The sequence below is a fragment of the Elephantulus edwardii genome, unplaced genomic scaffold (genome assembly GCF_000299155.1).
Source record: "Elephantulus edwardii isolate Elephantulus edwardi_28Jun2011 unplaced genomic scaffold, EleEdw1.0 scaffold00208, whole genome shotgun sequence".
Classification (NCBI taxonomy): domain Eukaryota; kingdom Metazoa; phylum Chordata; class Mammalia; order Macroscelidea; family Macroscelididae; genus Elephantulus; species Elephantulus edwardii.
In genome coordinates this window covers 2263845-2284364 of record NW_006399958.1, presented here as the reverse complement: position 1 = coordinate 2284364, position 20520 = coordinate 2263845, and the positions used below count along the sequence as shown (strand labels likewise).

The window sequence follows — 20520 nt, the reverse complement described above, 5'->3', positions numbered from 1 at the left end:
AGAAAAATTATTTCATTGTTTTACAATCCCTCCCCCCAGGTCCACTCCACTATGCAGCCTTCGCTCTGGACTCCTGTCATGACAAAAACACCTAACCACATATCCCTTTTAAACAGTCTTCTCCCTCATCTGTTTCAATGCAGTATACAGTATTGAACCCATCTTTCTCAGTCTCTCCCCAACCCCAAGGTCAGTCCTGTTTTACAACAGTGGCACCATGCAATATTTGTTAGGCTGTTTTCTTTAAAGAAGCAGGCAGCCTCATTTTTCTCCTCTTGAGCAGGTTTGATTTCCTGACCTTCCGGTAGCAAGCAAATGCTTAACCACTACACCACAAAGGCTCCTTGCAGGAAAGGCCTTCAAACTGTTGTTACGTGCTGTCGAGTTGGAACGAGCTCATAGCTGACCCTCTAGTGTGGATTTTAACAGGCTGTAGAATTGCATGAGAAGCTGGTCCACCTTTTGACTTGCCTAAGTTGACAGCACAACTCCTCACTGACTAGGCCATCAGAGCTCCAATTCCCTTGGAACTACATCCTCTAATAAAGACAGGCATTATTGGAAAAACAAGGAACTCATGCAATATTATTCAAAATGAGTCACCCTGGAGGACATTATGCTGAGTGAAATATCTCAGTCACAAAAGGACAAATACTGCATAGTGCCACTGTTGTAAAACAGGATTGACATTACGGATGGGGGGGAGACTGATGGGATAATGTACTGCCTTGAAACAGATGGAGAGAACTGTTTAAAAGGGATATGTAGGGGAGCTCTGGTGGCCTAGTGGCAAGAAGCTGCACTGCAATCCCAGAGGAACACGGTTCAAATCCACCAGACGCTCTGCCGGAGAAGGAGGCGCAATATCCTCCTGTACCAGTCAGATCTGATTTGACGGTACACGCACACAAAATTAAAAAAAAAAAAATAAAATAAAAAAGGGATATGTGATTAGGTATTATTGTCATGACAGGAGTCCAGAATGAAGGCTGCACCGTGGAGTGGACCTGGGGGGAGGGATTGTAAAACAATGAAATAATTTTTCTTTTACTTTTCCAAGAGAAGAGTATACTGGGGGCGGGGGAGGGAGAGGGGAGAAAAGTGCAACAGTGAATGAATGGAAATCCAAAGTCTCTGTAAATTTTAGGGGAGCTCTGGTGGCCTAGTGGCAAGGAGCTGCAACTACAATCCCAGAGGCTCACGGTTTGAATCCACCAGATGCTCTGCCGGGAAAAGGAGGGACAATTTCCTCCTGTACCAGTCAGATCTGATTTGACGGTACACTCACACACAAAAATAATAAAATAAAAAAAAAAAAACAAAACAAACAAACAAAGTCTCTGTAAATTTCATTAATTAAAAAAATAAGACAGGTATTCTTGGTCCTCCCCTGTGTCATCTCCCTCTCAGGGCAGAGGTTCCTCAAGGCGGAAGTTCTCTCTAGGGTCATTCCTCTCTTCCTGGAGGTCCCGCTTGCCTGGGCCTTCTGTCTGCGTGTGGACGCTTCACCTTACACATGCGCACAGGTGAGGGGTTGGTCAGAACCTGATGCTGATGTGGGAGGCGTAGGTTACTCTCGGAAGGCCTGGGGGTTCCGGTGGCCGCTCCTGTGGTCCCTCCAAGGTGAGGACGCCCACCGTGCTGGAGGCCACAATCATAAGCACAGCTGCCTCTGACAGTCGCTTATCAGATGAGGATGTGGATATGTCTTGTCCTCGAAGAACCATTCAGAGATGTGATTACATATCATTTCCCTATCTTTGGCTTAAGCTCAAAAACTAGGGCTCCAGACTCTGAACCCCCACCCAGCTCCCCTTTCTGCAGACACCACATAGTCTGATTTCTGTCTTCCTCCTTTTGCCCCCCCAGATCTAGGAGTGCAGCCCCTAACCGCTTCTCTCTGAGACCCAGGAGTCCTGACCCAGCGCCTCCTCCTTCAGACCATCCCATCTTCCTCAGATTCAGGAATCCAAACTCGTCCTCCCTCAAACCCAGCAGTCCTGACCCTAGACCCTCTACCCTCAGACAGATGACTTCCAGCTCCCCTTCCCCTCCAGACCTGGGAGTCCAACCCCCATCCCATCCTCTTTTAGACCCAGGAGTCCTGGCCTTCCACCTCCTATCGTTGGGGTCCACTGTCCCAGAGCAGAAGCTTGCAAAACCCACAGGAAAACATGATGCAGCCTAAACTGCCCCCTCTGGCCACATTCCCCCTCCCACTTCGTTCACATCCTGGCCCCGTTCACCATCTCTAGGCCTCCAAGTCCCCCCCCCCCCATCTCTCTCTTTCCTCTTCCAGGAAACCATCTATTGTGTTGAAGATTCTGAACCAGTAGACGGGTGGGCAGAGAACCTTAGACAAGAGGGAGGCAAGTTCAAAACCACCACCCAAACCACTCATCTTTCAACACCCTTTAGTGCCCTCCCCCATCACACCCGCTTTGGGGGACCCAGAAACTGTGAGGGGAGGACTTAGGCCTATGGGGGGAAGCAGGAAGGGTGGTTGTGTGAAAAGAGGTCCACGAGCAGGAAACGGCATGAAACCAAGTCACCCTCCTTTACCGAGCCCAGCTCGCGCAGACGCCCCTGCTATTTGTCGACTTCTTCTTCTTCTTTCTTCAGACCCAGGAGCCCAGGCTCACACAGCCTCTTCCTAAGAGAATCAGCACACTTGGACCCCTGACTTCTTCTTCTTCCTCTTCGGGACTCATCACCATGGAGCCTTACATCTCTCTGGCCCTGCTTGCTGACTTATCGGGCCTGGTGACCAACCTGGTTTCTCTGAGCACAAATTTCTGGGTGGAGGTCATGGGACCTGGCTTTTCAATTCACGCAGGCCTCTGGCTAGATGGCCCGGCGGCAGGTAAGGAGGCGTGGGCTCTGTCTTCCCCTGTTTGGTGAACCAAATGTTCTTCTGGCTTTGACAAACAGAAGTATATTGGTGTGTGATCCTGGAGGCTCTTTTTTTTTTTAAATTTATTTTATTTCATTATTTTTTTGTGTGTACCGTCAAATCAGATCTGACTGTACAGGAGGAGATTGTTCCTCCTTCTCCAGCAGAGCATCTGGTGGATTTGAACCGCGCACCTCTGAGACTGTAGTTGCAGGATTCTGGAGGCTCTTTGTAGCTACTGTTGACAGACTCTGACGCACGGAGACCGGGCACACGACAGAACAGAGCCCCTCTGACCCTGGCCCGTCCTCCCAATCCCTCAATTGTTGCCGTCATGGCGGGAATCCATCTCCTTGAGGTCTTCTTTTTTCTTCCCTCACCTTTACTTTTCCAACTATGTAAATTCAAAGAGCCTGGTAGCATTATGTTTTATGCATTGAGCTGCTCACCAAAAGATCAGTGGTTCAAATCCACCAGCTGCTCCATGGAAGTAACACAGACAGTCACGAAGAGTCAGTCACAGGGCATCTGGCCAGAGGGTCATGAGTGAGGACTGACTCAAAGGCGGTTGATTTGGGTTCAGAGTTTCAGTGTTGGGTTGCTAAGGGTTTCCGTGTTGGTTCCGTGGAAGAAAGATGAAGGTGTTCTGCTCCTATAAAGATTTACAGGTCTTGGGGATCCTATGGGCCACCTCCATCCGGGGGGTTTGATCGAACTTGATATCAGGGGTTGATTGAAACACATGGTGTCAGTAGAACCAGGGTCCCTCTTAGGGCTTAGGACACGGCTCTTTGTGGGTATATGTCCACACAGTACCAGTACCGATTCTTCACATTCCCCCAGTGCTCCTTGGAGGCAGAGAGGGAGAAGCTTCCTTTCTCCTGCGTTGGGCATATTACTGTTTTTGTGTCCTGTCGAGTTGAGACAGACCCTTAGCAGAATTTCCGGCAGATTTTCAGAGGCGGCTCATTGGTACGGGAGGAGATGGGTCCGTCTTCCTCCTGCAGAGCGGCTGGGGGATTTGAACCGCGTGCCTTCGGGATTGGAGTGCAGCTTTGTACCACTCTGCCTTGGGAAGGGACATCGTGCTTGGAAAAGCAGAGGGTCAGTGGAAGAGAGAGAGAGACCCTCAATGAGATGCGTTGACCCAGATGAACAATGGGCTCGAGTACGTCAGAAATGACAAGGAGGGCACGGGAGAGGACAGAGTTCAGGTCAGTTGTTCACAGGGTTGCTGTGAATCATACAGGACTCGGTGGGCCCTAACGACAACATGTGACTGCTCTTCTGTGGCTCAGGCATCACTGGGAGGATATTAGGACCCACCCAACTGCAGTGGCCTAGTGGGTAGGGAGTTACTCTGGCAATCCGTGTGCAGGCAGTTCAAGTCTCCTCATGGGAGTCTCCACAGGAGAAGGATGGGTAATCTCCTCTTGTGCGATTTATACCCTCTGAAAAACCACTGTGTGTGGGGATGAGGGGTCAGGTCTGGCTCTTGGTTCCAATTCAACGGCACATGACAACTCTGGTCTGACCGCGTTCAACCAAACCATTCGCCTTCCGGTGGATTCTAGTAGGATGACTCATCTATTGCAGAACAGAGCTGGGCTCCATAGCATTTTCAGCACCTGCAATCTCGTTGGCTTCCAAAGTGTCTCCAGGTGGATCCAAAACACTAACCTTCCAGTTCATAGGGGCCACGCTTAACCATCCGTGTCACTCAGGGGCTCCACAGCCCTCGTTAACGGAGACGATGTCTTCAAACCAAGTTCCCATTTGCAAACAAGATCATGTTCAGAGGCACCAGGGGTTAAGATCTCGATGTGTCTTTCGAGGGGGGAGTGGGATGCAAGCAAGCCAACCCACGGTGGGCTCTCTTGTGAGCGAATGGCCCATGGGGACAGACCCTCAGAGGTCCCTTCTTCGCACAGACTTCATCCGTGTGACACAGGCCTTCACCATCATAGCCGCGTTGCTCGGGCTGGTGTCGTTAGTCATGCTTCTCTGGCACTACATCCCCTGGCTGATTGCCCCGGATCGTGTCCTCATGATCTCCGCCGTGACAGCCTTATCTGCAGGTGAGGGTGCAGGGCTGGGCTGGTCTGGTCTTGAGATTTGGGGGTGGGGGGGCAAGGACAGGAGCTCAGCGAGCTCCTACTCAGCTGTCTCTCTTCTCCTTCTCCTCCCCAGCCTCTTCAATGTTAGTGGCCATGTCTGTGTACACCGCTAAGCGCTGGGAACAGATTCTACCGCCCCAGATCTTCCTCTTCTTCAGCTGGTCCTTCTACCTGGGCTGGGTCTCGAATGCCTTGATCTTCTGTGCAGGTGACCGTCACCCTCTTCTCCCCCCCATCCCCCCCCACCCCAGAGCTTGAGAAGGTCAGACTGGATGCTCTGGGGGTGCAAGGTGGGCCCAAGGCCAACCTCTCTGTCTCTGATCTTCCCAGCTCTCCTGATTCTGTTTGCCCAGTATGGCTCCCGCCGGGCTGGCTATGGCGCTCTGTGAGCGGGAAGACAAGAAAAACAGCATCTGGGGAGCTCTGGTGGCCTAGTGGCAAGAAGCTGCACTGCAATCCCAGAGGAACACGGTTCGAATCCACCAGATGCTCTGCCGGAGAAGGAGGTGCAATATCCTCCTGTACCAGTCAGATCTGATTTGACGGTACACGCACACAAAATAAAACAAAAAAGAAAAGAAAAACAGCATCACCACGCGGAGCTGCGGGCATCCCCCCGCCCTCCACCCCTCACGCCTGCCCTTCCCACTCCTTCCTCTGTTCCTCCCTTCATTCAACAAAAAGAAATTGCTGGGATCTGTTTCCTCACTCATTCCACGCCGAGATGTGGCGATTCCGAGACTCGTCCGGCCCAGACACGAGCCAGCCAGCCGTGGTCAGGAACTCCATGGCGGGTGATCTTGAACTCTGAGAGGAGTCAGAGACACACACTTCCCTCACCCCCAACTGCTTGTCAATGGGGAGACCAGTGAGGACACAGACGTAGCCCAACATTCTTCTCTCGTCTTTACCTTTCCTTGTTTCTGTCCTCCTTACATCTCTGAGGAATCATGGTGACATCAAACACATTAAAGGGCTGATAACTGAAAAGTCAGTGCCTCCAACCTAACAGCTAGGAGGTTTGCTTATGTTAAGATTCACAACCTTGGAAACCTGGTGGGTCCATTCTACTCTGTCCTGTAGAGTTTCAATCCACTTGAGGGCAGTGAGTTTGGGGCTTTGTATTGCTTTGCTGTGTTTTATTTTCTATTTCTACTTCCTTCTCCTTCTGCTTTTCTGTCCTTCTGATCATTGTCTTAATGCATTCCATTCATTCCTTGGTTTCTTGATGGATATTTCCTGAGAGTAGATCCTCTCTTCTGGGTCATACTGGGGACACAGGCATGGGTCAGATCCAGGCACTGCCCACCAGGGACTGACCCCCCCTAGTCAGGAAGGCAGCTGCACACAGAAAAGCAATGAACACAGGCCAGGCAGTGGTCAGACCCCGAAGAGAACACAGTTTAAGTAAAACCAATTAGAGCACAGAGAGGTCACGGTGGTGGTCTCCAGGAAGACTTATCCTGAAGACGGGGAATTTCTGAACTTCTCAAGGGACTGTGGAAAAGTGAGCCAAGTGTGGCTGGCCGTGGTTACTAGTATCAGGAATTCATTCCAACTCACAGTGACCCCACATGTGTCAGGGTGCAACTGTATCCAACAGGGTTTTCAATGGTTGAGTCTTCAGAAGCTTTCTTCTGGCACGCTTCTGGGTAGAACTGGAACCTCTTAACTGTTAAGTCCTTGAATCCCCACCCCCGAAAGATCACCAATTCATGTATGCAATCAGCAAGAGTGCTTTATGTTGCAGAACAAAATCCAGCATACACAGGAGGTCGGCCAACCAGCAGAGCAGAAAAATGGTCCACTCCCGAGTTCCCCTGCTGCATGGACTCTTTCAAAAGCTCAGAACAATGCAACTCTATGCTCAGGAACATGATTGGTGGGCACAGGGATCAGTTACGAGGACTAGTTTGTGATTGGTTCGTTTAGGTGGTAACCCCGCCCACTTTTATTTCTTCCTGCCTTACGTTTACATTCTTCTGGTCTCTGCCCACCCCCATCTCTTCCTGCCTCACATACTCACTTTTTTTGCTGTTATCTTAAACTATAAGATAAGTTAATTTTAAACTTTACAAGGACAGGTAAATAAGACCTTCCTGCTTTCCTGTGGGTCTTTTTTCTTTCTTTCTTTTTTTTTTAAAATTTTTAATTTTTATTTCCTGTGGGTCTTATTTCCTATATTGGCAGTTTCTTAAGCTAGGATTTTTTATAGCCTGTTTGTGATTAATGCATTTTTAAAGGTTAGGCCCAGGTCATGTGTTAGATAAAGGCCAGGCACAAGATGAAATCTATACAGTCCTCTCACTAAGCTTTTGGTCACAGCTGAGCATGTTAATCAAGGCACCTTACCCCTCTCCCCACAGCCAGAGACTTTGGTAATCCAGGTACTTATGAGGGGATGAGAAAGAGGCTTTGTGGCTGGGGTGTAAAATAAAAGGGTGGCACGAAACAAGAATGGAGACATGGTAAGGGCCGTGCTTGAGGGGGACAGTGTCACCCCTGGGTGAGAGGAAGACCTCTCTGAAGGGATGTGGGGGAGGATGGATGTTAGGCCGACTTTGGCAATACAAGAGGAAGAGATCCAGGCCCAACCTGAAATTGAGGCACAAGATGGGAAGAGAGAATGAGTCATACAGATGAAGGGGCAGGAGGAACAGGTCTTGGGGGTCCCAGGATCTTTATAGAGTCAAGGGCAGGGAGAAGGCAAGGGTGGTGGGGCTGGTGTGAGTACCTGGATTGGAGGGACCATTTCTAGTTTGATGGAATAGCTGAGCTGGAGTGCGGTTGAGCTCAAGGGGACTCAAAGGCAACGAGAAAGTGAGGCTCAGGGGAGGAAATCACCAGTGAACTTGAACCTTTAACCTCCTGGTTAGCAGCTTCACCTGAGACTCCGGTAACCCACGCGGCAGTGATGGTTATTGATACTGGGTGTCTTTGAGTCAACAAAGATTCTTAGAACAATAGATTTAAACCTTGCCTTCAGGGGAGCTCTGGTGGCCTAGTGGCAAGGAGCTGCAACTACAATCCCAGAGGCACACGGTTCGAATCCACCAGATGCTCTGCCGGGAAAAGGAGGAACAATCTCCTCCTGTACCAGTCAGATCTGATTTGACGGTACACTCACACACACACACACACAAACAAAACAAAAAACCAAAAAACCTTGCTTTCTCTACATCATCCTCATAATCTGGACCAGAGTTGCAGTCACTGTATCAGCTCATCTCATTGAAGGTCACCCTCTCTCTCTGGTACTCCCTTTGCCTTTTTCAGTAATCCAGGCAGGTGAGACCAAAGGCTGAAGATAGGGTTTTAGGATAAGTGCAATTGAGCTTACCTGGTAAGAGGATACAGGATGGACCTTCAAGGAACATCAACAGTTAGACGAGGAGGGGAAGTGGAGGAAGAGCACGGATGAAGGAACTTCAGACACACAGGCCCAGGGAGCTTGCAGGGGTGCCTCTAAAACAGAGAGAAACTTCTAGAAGGAAGAAATGTTCTCCCATGGTATGACCGTCTGGCTGCTAGGAGAGGAAGGTTCTGGAACTTCTGCTGCCTCACAGAGACCCAGCCTCCCTCCCCCCACCCCTTCAGATGAGTGTCGGAAAAGCCCTGGGGAACTGACTGTGAGTCAATTATGTGGGTGGATGGGTGGGGTGCAGAGTGGGGAACAAGGGGGCTGAAGGGGGAACCTGTTGGGGGAGCCTTATGGAATCTAAATAGGTTCTTAAGCAGGATACCTAAGGGAAAGATGTGTTGGGCAAAGGGGAAAAAGGGGGTCTTTGCTTCCCTGGGGGATCTGACACATAGGAAGAATAAAGGGGTTCCCATGAATAAAGGTTTCAGGCAGGGAACATTGTACCCATCACACATACCCACGGCTGCCAAGGAGATTCTGACTCTGAGTGGCTCTCAGGGACAGAAAAGAGCTACCTCTCAGTTTCCAAGGTTGTAATATTTGCAGAAGCAGACTTACACCTCTTTCTCTAGAACAGGGGCTGCCCAGGGATTTGAACTACCAACGGATTGGTTAGCAGTCCAGCGTTTTAACCACTTTGCCACTGGGCTTCCCTGGGTATTAAAACCCCAAATCAACTGCTCAGTGGAGTCAATTACGACTCACAAGGACTCGCCAAAAAGTAGCTGGTGTGTTCGAACTTCTGACCTTTCTGGCAGCATGATCTGCTATGGGACTAGGGCGCCTTTGGAGGGTTGAGGTCCCTGAAACAGGGGTGTCGAGGGGGGAATCAGGCAGTGAGAGGTGTTAAGCAGAGAAGGAAGGGGTTAGGGGAGAGGTGAGAGGTGGCTTCAAGCCAGGGTGTGGAGTGGTGTGTGTGGGGGGGGTGTCTTGGTCAATATCACGTGTTGCCGGCCAGCAGCCTCCCGGACATGGGGGTGAAGCGGTGTCTTCAGAACGGAGGAACCCTGCTCAGCCTCTTCGGCAACATCCTCATGGTGATCTCCCTTTCCACCAACTACTGGACCCGCTACCCCGGAGGCCACAGCGGCCTGTGGCTGGAGTGTAAAAACGGAGACTGCAATGCCATCCCCTGCCAGAGTGAGGCCCCGCCCCTGAGAATGCAAACCACGCCCCTTGTAGAAACCCCGCCCCTTATGACAGCCCCGTCCCCTGGTGGCAGCCCCGCCTCCGCTGGTGGGCAGCGCCCCCCATCCAGATCCACCAGTGGGGTGCCCACAGGAGCTGAGTCCCCACCACCTCCATCCCCACCTTCCATTCAACCTCAGACGCACCTGCCCCTCTACAATCAAGATCACCACAACCACTCCCCAACCCCAATTATGGATTCACCTTTCTTGTCACAATGACCTCCTGGGGCGACATGCCCAACGTCTGATCCTGGGCAGGGAGGGCAGGAGGTCCCAGCCCAGGGCTGGCTATTTGAAGGGACTCTCGCGGGGAGCTGATGTGGTCCCCTCTCCCCAGCCATGCTGGCCATGACGGGGGCGTGCATGGTGCTGGCGGCAGGCTCTGGCGTCGTGAGCATGGTGATGGGGCTGCACATTTTGTTCCAGGAGAGGGAGTCTCCGCGGGGCCGGATGACCAGTGCCATCTTCTTCCTCAGTGGTGAGCCTGCAGCTGAGGATGGACCTGGGCAAAGGGGCGCGGGGGAAAGTTTTCAGAAGCAAGGCCAGAAGAAGAAGGGGAAAAGTCAGGGTCTGAGTTCAGAGGAGAGAGCAGGAAGGGGGCAAGACGAGGGGCGTGGCGAGGAGAGGGGGTGGCCTGAGTGCTGGGGCGGGGCTTTGCACTGAGGGCGTGGCTAGGAAAATGGGTATGGCCCAGAGCCTAGTGATTCAGAAAGGGGGTGATCTGAAGCAGAGGAGAAGGGTAGGGGCGTGGCAGATCTGAAGATTAGGGGGCGAATACTGAGAGGGCAAGGATAGAAGCGTGGCTGAGAGGACAGAGATGTGGCCTAGAAATTAGAGGGCGGGGTCTGAGAGAAGGGGCGGGGACGGGGCGTGGCTATACAGTGAGGGTGTGGTCTGAAGCTAGGAGGCGGGGTGAATCCGTGGAGGGGCGGGGTCTGGGGCTTGCCTTGAATGTAGCTTAGCCTGGCCACGCTCACCTGTCACCTGGTGTGTGTGGGGGCCAGGGCTGCTGCTACTGATTGCAATGATCGGCTACTCGGTGAAGGATGCATGGAAGTCCGACGTCTTCTTCTCCTGGTCCTATTTCTTGGGGTGGCTGGCTTTACCCTTTTCTATTCTCGCGGGTAACTGGGACGGCGGGGTAGAGGAGACAGCCCAGAGGAGCCCTCACCCATCCACCCAGACACTGCCATCCTCCCAGGAGACCCCTCAGCTACTTCCCAGCGACCCTGACCCCGACCCCAGAATTCCATTCTCGATTCCCCTGGACCCCAGAGAGATGCCCTCAGAGCTGCAAAACCCCCTAACCCGAGGCCCCTCCCTTTACTCGCTCCAGGACCCACCTCCCTTCACCCGTTTCTCTCCAGGCTTCTGCTTTCTGCTGTCTGACATGATTATGCAAAGCACCGAAGCCATCAGTGGATTCCCTGTGTGCCTGTGAATAAAGGAATAGCTTTTACCACCAGCTCCCGTGCTTTTTTCTGGGGACCCAAGAACTTGAACATAAAAGGCACCGGAAGCGCCAGCAGAACAAGGCGGGCCAGAAACACTAAGAGCAAAAAAAGAAGAAGGAAAAAAAAGTCCAAATCTGCCATCTAGTGGATTGTGACTTATAGCGACCCTGTAGGATTGTATATAACTTCGTTTATGGTTTCCAAGCTGTGATCTTCAGAGAAGCCAACTGTCATGTCTTTCTCCAGCGCCAGCAGCTCGTGGACAATAGGTCTGGATTTGAGAAGGGACAGGTATAGGGAGAGTGTGACGGACATAGATATGAGGTGATGTGGATTTGAAGGACGATGAGAATAAATGGGACAGGGCGCATGCATGGGGACATAATGACACAGGGGACACGAGATTGGGACAGGAACAAGTGGGCAGGCAGCGCGTGGGGACACAAGCACGGGCAATCATAGGGACACTATTGTTGTTGCTGTTATGTGCCATCAAGTCGCTTGCTACTCATAGCAACCCTATGTACAACAGCCCTAAACCCTGCTCTACCCTGTGCCAATCGCACTGCCTCTGACACACCCATCCCGATTATTCCAGTCACTGAATCAACCCACCTCATAGAGGGTCTTCCCCTCTTGGGCCGTTCCTCCACCCTTCTTAAGCATGATGTCCCTCTCCAAGGACCTGTCCCTCCTTACATGTTCAAAGTATGTTAGACGGAGCCTCAGAATCCTTGCCTCCAAGGAGCAGCCTGGTTTAACCTTTTCCAGGATGAATCTGTTTGGTTTTTTGGCAGTCCACGGTACATTCAACATTCTTCTGCAGCACCGCAGCTCAAAGGCATCAATTCTCCTTCTATCCTTCCTAGTCATTGTCCAACTCTCTGATGTATAACAAGTGATTTCAAAGACCATGGCCTGTATCAGACGCACCTTAGTCTCCCGAGTGACACCATTGCTCTTCAGTACTTTGGAGAGGTCCCTAACAGCAGACTTTCCCATCGCGATACGTTGTTGTGTTTTTTTTTTTTTTTTAAATTTCCTGGCTACTGGTGCCAAGAGTGTTGACCGTGGAGACAAGCGGACTAAAGTTGTTAACAATCTCAATCTCTTCACCATCCGTCCTGATGCTGCCAATTATGACGATAGTGGAGAGCAAGACTGAAGAAGGAACACTCAGGAGGGGAGATCCAATGACTTCCAGAAGAATGTAGGAACATGCGTAGGAATCCCGAGGCCACGCGCTGTGGAGACCTTTCCCCTAGTTCTCGGACACACTATTCACAAAGCCTTTCCCTGGTGGGTCCCGCCTCCCTCATACAGATCCGTATTCCATTGGTCCGCATCCTTCCGCCACGCCTCCTTCCCATCTGCCCTCCTGATTGGTCTTCCGTCAAGGCGGGCAGACAGGCACCCCAGTTGTTAATTGGATGGCTGTGCTGCGCGCAGGCGCAGAGAGGCTCCGGGAACAACAAGCAGGGCTTCAGGGGAGAGGTTTGGTGTGCTGAGTGACCTGCCAGGCGGTGGTGACAGCTGAAAGATGGCGGAGCTGCGTGCGCTCGTGGGTGTCAAGAGGGTCATCGACTTCGCCGTGAAGGTGATCAGGTCCCCCTTCTCCCACCTCCCTGAGCCCCGCGGCCGTGTGCTTCCGAGATCACCGGTGCACAGGGGTCTCTTCGTAACCTCTGACCTCTACCTTCTTCCCGCACACATCAGTGATCACACCTGGGGGCAAAGATCAAGGACTAGGCGATCTTGACATTCGATCCTTCCTCATTCAAATGCTGGATCCTTTGGACTCATATTACTCCCTGCTTCCCTCGCTTCTCACGCTTTTATAACCCGTGTGCTGTACTGTCTATATTGTCAGGCGGCGACTTATTTTGCGTGTTTAACACACGGAGAAACTGAGGCACAGGGAGATCACTCAGCTAGGGACCCAAATTCCTATCCAAGACTCTCTGATGCCGCAACCTATCCTTTGCTTTTACACCAAAATCAAACATTTACCCAGTATGCTGCCTGCCCTACTAAATGGATTTATTCCAGCACTCAAAATGAAAATCATACAGAGCACAGCGGGAACCCAGAGGGCGGCCTTTCTCTGCTAGCCACAGGGTTAGGTAAGGAGATGTGGTGGCTCAGTGCTAAAAGCTCCTTGCTTCTAATTAACAAGTCAGTTTCCAACCCATCAGTCGCTCCACTGGAGAAAAGAAAGAGGAAGCTTTCGCTTTCTGTGAATATCGTTGTTGTGTCTGTGGAGTTGAAACCAACTCATAGCTGCCCCTCCAGCAGGTTTTTGCAAAGAGTTGATTGCCCGTCTTTCTCCTGCGGAGCATCTAGTGGATTCAAACCGTGTATGTTTGTGTTGGCAGCACAACTTCTTACCAGAAGGCTACCAAAGCTTGCTCCATGAAGACTGCAGCATTGGAAATCCTATGGGGCAGATCTAGACTGTCCCATTGGGTCACTAACTGCTTCAGTGGTAGTGGTTTTTGGGTTCTGTATCAGCCATAGGGTGAGTCTGGCTTGAGATAAGAAGAGAGAGTTAAGTGTTAGAGATGACCAGGCTACTGGTTGTTACTGGCTCTTGGGAAGTCAGCCTCTGACTTCCTCTTCCCTCCTTGTGTTTCCTGTTTCCCGTCATCCTTTCACATCCATCTTCCTGGGCAAATGCTACCCTTTTGATCTTGAGTGATTGATTGCTTCTAGGGAGTTTGTCCTTTCTGGTATCTGGCTAAAAGCTGAGACCCTTCCTTGTCTTCTAAAATTTAAGAAAAGGCTGTTGTGTGCTCGCAGGTTGGAACCGACTCACAGCGGACCCTTCAGAAGGTTTTCAGAGCCTGTAAATCACATGAGAGGGCACTGCCCAACTTTATCCTGAGAAGTTTAGGGGATTCAAATGTTTTTGCATTTCTGTTGCCCGTGAAACTCTTCACCACAGGCCCTTTAAGAAAAGGCTAAGAGGTGGTACCTCTAAAAGCATAGCTTGTCCCTGGAGAGAGCTAGGTCTGCACAGAGGTGAATCAGTCCCCAGTGTTAGCGTTTCTCAGGACTTAAGCCATACGGCGTGCAGTAACTGTTGCTGTCTCACCTATCAAACTGGGACCTTGCTTCTGTGCCCCCACCATGACACAGCGCTGGCCCTGAATGGATGAGTAGCCACAGAGTTGATGCCAATATTGACACAGCCCCATGGAGCGGTGATGGGCTGGAGAGAGAGCGATCATAACACCTCCTACTTCAAGGGCCCTTTCTAGGTCCAAGAATGTCGCAGAGGAGGGAGCTCTGGTGGTCTAGAGGCAAGAAGCTGCACTGCAATCCCAGAGGTGCTCAGTTTGAAGCCACCAGACGCTCTGCTGGAGAAGGAGGGACTATCTCCCTCTGTACTAGTCAGATCCGATTTGACAGTACACACACACACACACACACACACACACACACACACACAAGAATGCCCCAGATGGCTCCCTGTCAACTATGAGCGCCGAGGTTGGCAGTCCCAGTGCATTCAGCAGTGCCGTAGAAGAAAGGCTTGGCAGTCTGCTTCTGTGAAAGTTCCAGCCTTTGAAACCTCCCAGAGCAGTTCCACCTGGCAGAACAGATGAGCAAGGAATGGCCAACAGGTCAGCTCTGACCCTGGGCGACCTCACGCGGATCAGAGCAGACCTGTGCTCTCCGCTGTGCTCCGTGGAGTTTTCGGAGGCTGATTTTTCCCCAAGCTGAATCACCAGGACTTTCTTCCAAAGGCACCTCTGGCTGGACTCGAATCCCCCACCTTTGTTAGCAGCTACATGCAGTGACCGTTTGCACCACCCAGCGCCTCCCTCAGTTGTAGTTGTGTGCCAACAAGTCGGAACCGACTCATAGCTGACCCTCCAGCCGTTTCAGAGGCTGTTCACTGCACCAGAGGAGACTGCCTGTCTTCCTCCTGCCGAGCAGCTGGTGATTGTGGTGTCTCTGGGTTGGTAAAGCAGCTCCCTACCCATTAGACCACCAGACCTCCCTGGGCCTTCCTCTGGGTGTTCTAAATCCCATTATACAGATGAGCAAACTGAGGCTGAGCGGCTCCATTACTTGTGAGATCCACCAGGCTCATACGGGGCAGAGCCAGGACTTTTTTTGTTTGTTTGTTTGTTTGTTTGGCCCCTGGTGGCTCTTCACATTTGCCCTGTGCTGCCATTTGGCCTATGGACACGGCTGGCACCACTGGACAGGATTGCTCCCTCCAGTCTTCTGGAGTCACGCCCCTCCTCTGGGGATCCTGGGGCCCTTACTCTTCTGATTTCCTGCTGCCTTTTTATTCTCAAGGCCGCTCCTTCGAACCCAGACAGCCCCCTGCACCTCCCTTTGCCTTCCCAAGCCGAGGTGCCTCTAGTTCTATCCGTTTCCACTCAGCCGAGGGCAAGCCTGATTCCACTCTGTTCTGGGTCTCAGCCACGCCCAGCACACGTTCAATTTGATGCCGCCCAGTCCATTCCAATTCACAGTGTCCTCATGGAACAGAGTCTACCTGCCCCATAGCGTTTCCAAGGCTGTGAACCTTTACAGCAGGAGGCTGCCTCATCTTCCCCCCTTGGAAACCTTAGCAGGTTCAAACCAACAACCTTTTAGTTAGCAGCCGAACACGTAATCCATTGTGCCACCACCAGTGCGCCCCCTTATCCTAATGATCTTGTTAAAATGCAGAGCCTGTTTCAGCATATCTGGGGTCACCCTTTGCTGTTTAGTCAGAATTGACTTGGAGCGATCTTCCAGCAAGTTTTCAGGGGCTGTAAGTTGAACAGAAATTGAATGCCTATCTTTCTACCTCAGAGCAGCTGGTGGATTTGAACCGCGTGACTTTGGGTGGACAGCACAACTCCTTACCCGTGAGGCCACCAGAGCTCCCTCTAGCTAGAGTGGAAATGCACTTGGACCAGAACGAACCAATTTGACCAGTGAGACCCCCGGCCTCCTGCCTGGTCTCTAGTTGTACGTGTTCAAACCCTGCCCTGCCAGTCTCAGGCACCTTTCAGTCAGTGCCAACTTTGTGGTTGTTTACAAGTGTGGTGGTCTAGGGGAGCTCTGGTGGCCTAGTGGTAAGGAGCTGCAACTACAATCGCAGAGGCACACGGTTCGAATCCACCAGATGCTCTGCTGGGGAAGGAGGGACAATCTCCTCCTGTACCAGTCAGACCAGATTTGACGGTACATGCACACAAAAATAATAAAATTTAAAAAAAACAAAAATCATAAACAACAACAACAACAACAAAAAAGTGTGGTGGTGTAACTCGTGGCATATTGAGCTCCTAACTCAAGAGTCAGAGGTTCGAATCCTTCAGCTGCACCCGGGGACAAAGCTGAGGCAGTCTCCGGTAAAGATTACATCCTCGGAAACTCCGTGGAGGATCGCCACGAGCCAGAGTCAACTGGATGTCAGTGGCTTTGGCTTTTTGACTTGGTGGTGGTTAGCGGTGCAGTGTTAAAACCACCGTGCCACCAGCGCTCCCAGCACAAGTTCAAGGGGAGCGTTGAGAAGTGTGAGGGCAGTGTTAGATCCAATCCAGCCCTTTCCCTGCGCTTGGGGCAGCCTGCTTCCCCCCACAGTGCCCTGAGCTTCTGCAGTTGCACCCTGGTCTTACCTGGCTCTGTTTGTGTGTCTGTCTGTCTGTGGCCTTTTCCGAACAGAACAGTGATTCAAGCAGTGCCAGCTTCAAAGCCCCTGGCTAGGCTCCACGCACAGCCTCACTGCTTCTCACACCTGTGCCAGCCAGTGCACTGCCTTTTACACCTCTGAACCATCCCTCTCTCTCTCTCTTTTAAAAAATTTTATACTGGTTTATTTGCCAAGTTTGTATACATTGTTTTTCACTCTGGATCTTTCCCATTTCTTTTACACACCCCTCTCTCCACCCATCAAATTATGCGACCCTATGATTAACCCCCTGCCTATCCTCACCCCTCTGTCCCCCTCCCCAACTTCGATACGCATATGTATTCTATCATAATGGTTTTACACAGTATTTGTCCTTCTCGGACTGAGCTAGTTCACTCTAGCATAATGTTCTCCAGTCCCTTCCAAGTTAGGTAGTCATTTGCAAACTCATTTTCTTCTCCACCCTCAGAACCTCAGCAGCTCAGGCTACTGCCCCTTCCTCCCAGGCCCTCATCCCAGCCCTCACCCAGGCCCTGGGACTGATTTATCCCAGTTCAACCTCCAGCTGAGGATCTGCCTTTTTTAACCCAGATAACAGCAAATCAGAACCTACCTTTCAATAAAGGTGCTCTGGTGATCTAGTGAGTAAAAAATAAAAAAACTCCAACAACAACAAAAAACCCACAACTGCACTGCTAACTCAAATGCCAGCAGTTCAAATCCTGCTGTCTCTTCCCAGCCTCTGAAAACCTGGTGGAGGGTCAGCTACGAGTCCTTTCTGACTCGATGACATGGTTCTGACTCAATGGCACATGACAACAGCATTTCAATAAGGTCTCCAGCTGATTGTTTCTTTTCCTTTTGTTGTGATTTGCGTTTACAGAGAAAACTCGTTTTCCATCCAACCATCCATACACATTTGGGCTTACAGCATTAGTTACAATACCCACATTGGAACAGCACTCTTCCCACTCCCTTCTTGTGTTTCTCTTTTCCACTTGTCCTTCTCTCCTATCCCTTCAGCACTTTCTTTTCCCTGGGAAATGCTGCCCTTTTGATCTTGCAGAGTTAGAGTTGATTGTTCTCAGGACTTATTTTTCACCTCACAGACCTGCCTGTTTGGCTGACAGCTGAATCATGGGAATGATTTCAGTTCCAGACTTGAAGAGTGGCTTTAAGGGTCATTGTCCCAGGGATTTTAGAATCCCTGGGATTATCAGACCAGTTAGCCTGGTTTGTGGGGTTTGGGGTTTGTTTTTTTTTTTTGTTTGTTTGTTTGTTTTTAAAATTTTGAGGTTTTGGTCTGCATTTTTCTCCCACTCTACCCAGCACGTGCCTGTCAAGAGTGGTCAGCACGGTGGCTGGACACCATCTAATTCAGGCCTCTGGTTCGTGGCGGCTGAGGTTCACATAGCACTTTAGTCCTTGGGACCAGTACAAGGGACACCAGCTCATCGCCTGGCGAGTTGGAACTGACCCATCACAGATCCTCCAGTGTGTTTTCAGAGGCTGGAAATCACACAGGAAGAGACTGCCAACCTTCCTCCCACCGATCAGCCAGTGGACTCGAACTGCGTGCCTTTTAGGTTTCGTAACTCCTTACCCATGAGGCTGCCAGGCGTCCTCATAATAGTAATCATTGATGATTATTGTAAATATCGTTGATTTGGGTGACTGACGGGAGACTCAAAAACTGACGGGAGACTCCACTGCTGTGAAGCTGATTCGGATTCACAGGGACTCTGTAGGATCAAGTAGGGGTGCCCTTCTCCACTCTGACACCCCTAAGGTTTTCAAGGCTGTGACTCTTTTTATGGGACTGGACTGCTTCCTCTTTCTCCCTCAGAGCAACTTGGACAACTGACTTCTCGCTTAACAATGGAGCACTTTACCACCGTGCCGCAAGGAGTCACTTACCTCGTTATATAACCCACAGCCATAAATTCACTTCTACTTGTCCTGACCTTCCATCCAGTTTCCCAGGCTGTAAATCCTTAAGGAAGGAGATTGCCCGTCTTTCTCCTGCTGAGCGGCCGGTGTATTCCAACTATCGACCTTCTGGTCAGCAGCCTGATAGGTTCCGAACCGTGAGGCCTCTTACCTCAGTGTACAAAACACCATTGTTCTAGAAAGACAGGACAAAATGCGGTGGCTGGTTCTCTACACCAAAACACCCGATTGTATGTATCGTTTTTATCCTGGTTTATATAGTTTAAGTAAACAGTGCACACGGAAACGAGCTCAAGCCTGAGCGGTTTTTCTCTGAGGACAAGTTGGCAGGGTGCCCGGGAACCAGCCGAAAAGTTCTCCATTCTTCTTTAGGAAGGAGCTTAAGGGGCGGAAAATCCAGTCCCAGCTAGAGTGTGAAGGCTTGGTGCCTCTCTTCATTCTACTGGTACTGGGGAGCCTCTGACGGACATGCATCTCTGCTGTTCAAGGCGAGATACATAGCTGGAATTCTACCCTTTTTTAAAGAAACAGAAACACTGCTCCACTGGAAAAAAAAAAGTATGATACTCTGCTTCCACAAAACGTACCCATTGCACTGAATCCGATCTTATCCACAGCGACCCTTCAGGACAAAGTAGAAATGCCCCATAGGGTTTCTAAGGCTGTAATTCTTTACATGAACTCTCAATCAGCAGCCTAGCACTTAAGAAAAGCCTCTCTCAAGGACCTCTCTCCAGAGGTCTAAAGAGCACGGATGTCCACTTAAGGACTAAGGTGCGCCTCCTGCAAGCCATGCTATTTTCAGTTACTTCCCATACATCTGAAAGTTGGTCAGTGAATGAGAGAAAAACAATTGATGCCTTTGAACTTTGGTGAAGAAGAGTGCTGAATATCCCATGGAGACGGCGAAAAGAACAAACACCAGCCTTGGAGGAAGTGCAAAAAAGAGTGCTGCTTGGAGGCAAGGATGGTGAAACAGCATCCCATGGTATAGGTACTGTTCATCTTCACGTACTTTAGGCATGTTGTTGCGAGGGGCTAGTCCTTAGAGAGAGACAGACGTCATGCTAGGAAAGACAAAGGACCCGAGAAAGAGGAAGATGTTCAGCTAGACAGATTGACACAGCGACGGATTGACACAGTGACTGTGACACTGGTATCTCTCAGAAGATATGAAGATGGTGCAGGATGGGGCGAGGTTACAATAGCATCACTGTGAGCTGTCAACTCAAGGACGCCAGGAACAACAAACAACCGGAACGGACTGGTTTTCCATCGTAGGGTTGACAAGTTGATGGCACGTAACAACAACGTGGTACGGTGGTGCAGTGAACAGAGCAACATCAGTGATTCAAACCCTGGTGAGATTTCCAGCCCCAGAAACCCGGTGGAGGGTTCCTATGAGTTGGAATACACGGATGGCATTGAGTTTTTGAGAATCAGGGGCCTTCTACTTTGATCCCTTCGAAATGGTGGGCGATGACAGCCAGGGACCAACGCATTCTGGTCTGGGAGGTTGGGGAAGCAGAGGTTTGTTCTTATTTTCCATTATTAATTAGTCTTTAGACTAGGTTTGTGCATCTTGGATTTTCCTCAGTCTTCTCTGTTCTACGGAGCTCTGAAAGTGTAGTCCACATTGTGTTATTGCTAACAGAAGCCACGCCACTCCGGGGGTTCGAATCCACCAGCAGCACCATTGGAGAAAGCTCTCTCTATTAAAGTTTACAGCCTTAACTGGATAAATTATGTTTACTGCATTGAAGCCGATGAGGGAGAGAATAGTTTAAAATTAATATATTTTAGGGCATTATGATTATCATAAGAGTCCGGAATGAGGGTTGCAGAGTGGAGTAT

The 20520-nt window shown here is 50.6% G+C and overlaps 3 protein-coding genes across 3 annotated transcripts in view; all 3 read left to right on the top strand.

Annotated features, from left to right (window-relative positions):
- The first annotated feature begins 2715 nt into the window (after positions 1–2715).
- On the top strand, positions 2716–5399 carry NKG7 (natural killer cell group 7 sequence). The gene is made up of 4 exons (XM_006897365.1): positions 2716–2863; positions 4825–4971; positions 5084–5218; positions 5341–5399. Exons 1-4 carry the CDS (start codon positions 2716–2718, stop codon positions 5397–5399), a joined length of 489 nt encoding a protein of 162 aa, XP_006897427.1.
- Positions 5400–9402: 4003 nt separating this feature from the next.
- Positions 9403–11062, top strand: CLDND2 (claudin domain containing 2). Its single transcript, XM_006897290.1, has 4 exons — positions 9403–9571; positions 9959–10099; positions 10626–10745; positions 10989–11062. The coding sequence occupies exons 1-4, from the start codon at positions 9403–9405 to the stop codon at positions 11060–11062; spliced, it is 504 nt and encodes a 167-aa protein (XP_006897352.1).
- Positions 11063–12598: 1536 nt separating this feature from the next.
- The window catches only part of ETFB (electron-transfer-flavoprotein, beta polypeptide), a 20028-nt gene continuing 12106 nt past the window's right edge, over positions 12599–20520 (top strand). Inside the window, exon 1 of the mRNA XM_006897289.1 lies at positions 12599–12672. Within this exon, the coding sequence (XP_006897351.1) occupies positions 12616–12672 (57 nt within the window). The 5' untranslated portion in view covers positions 12599–12615. The remainder of the gene's footprint in view (positions 12673–20520) is intronic.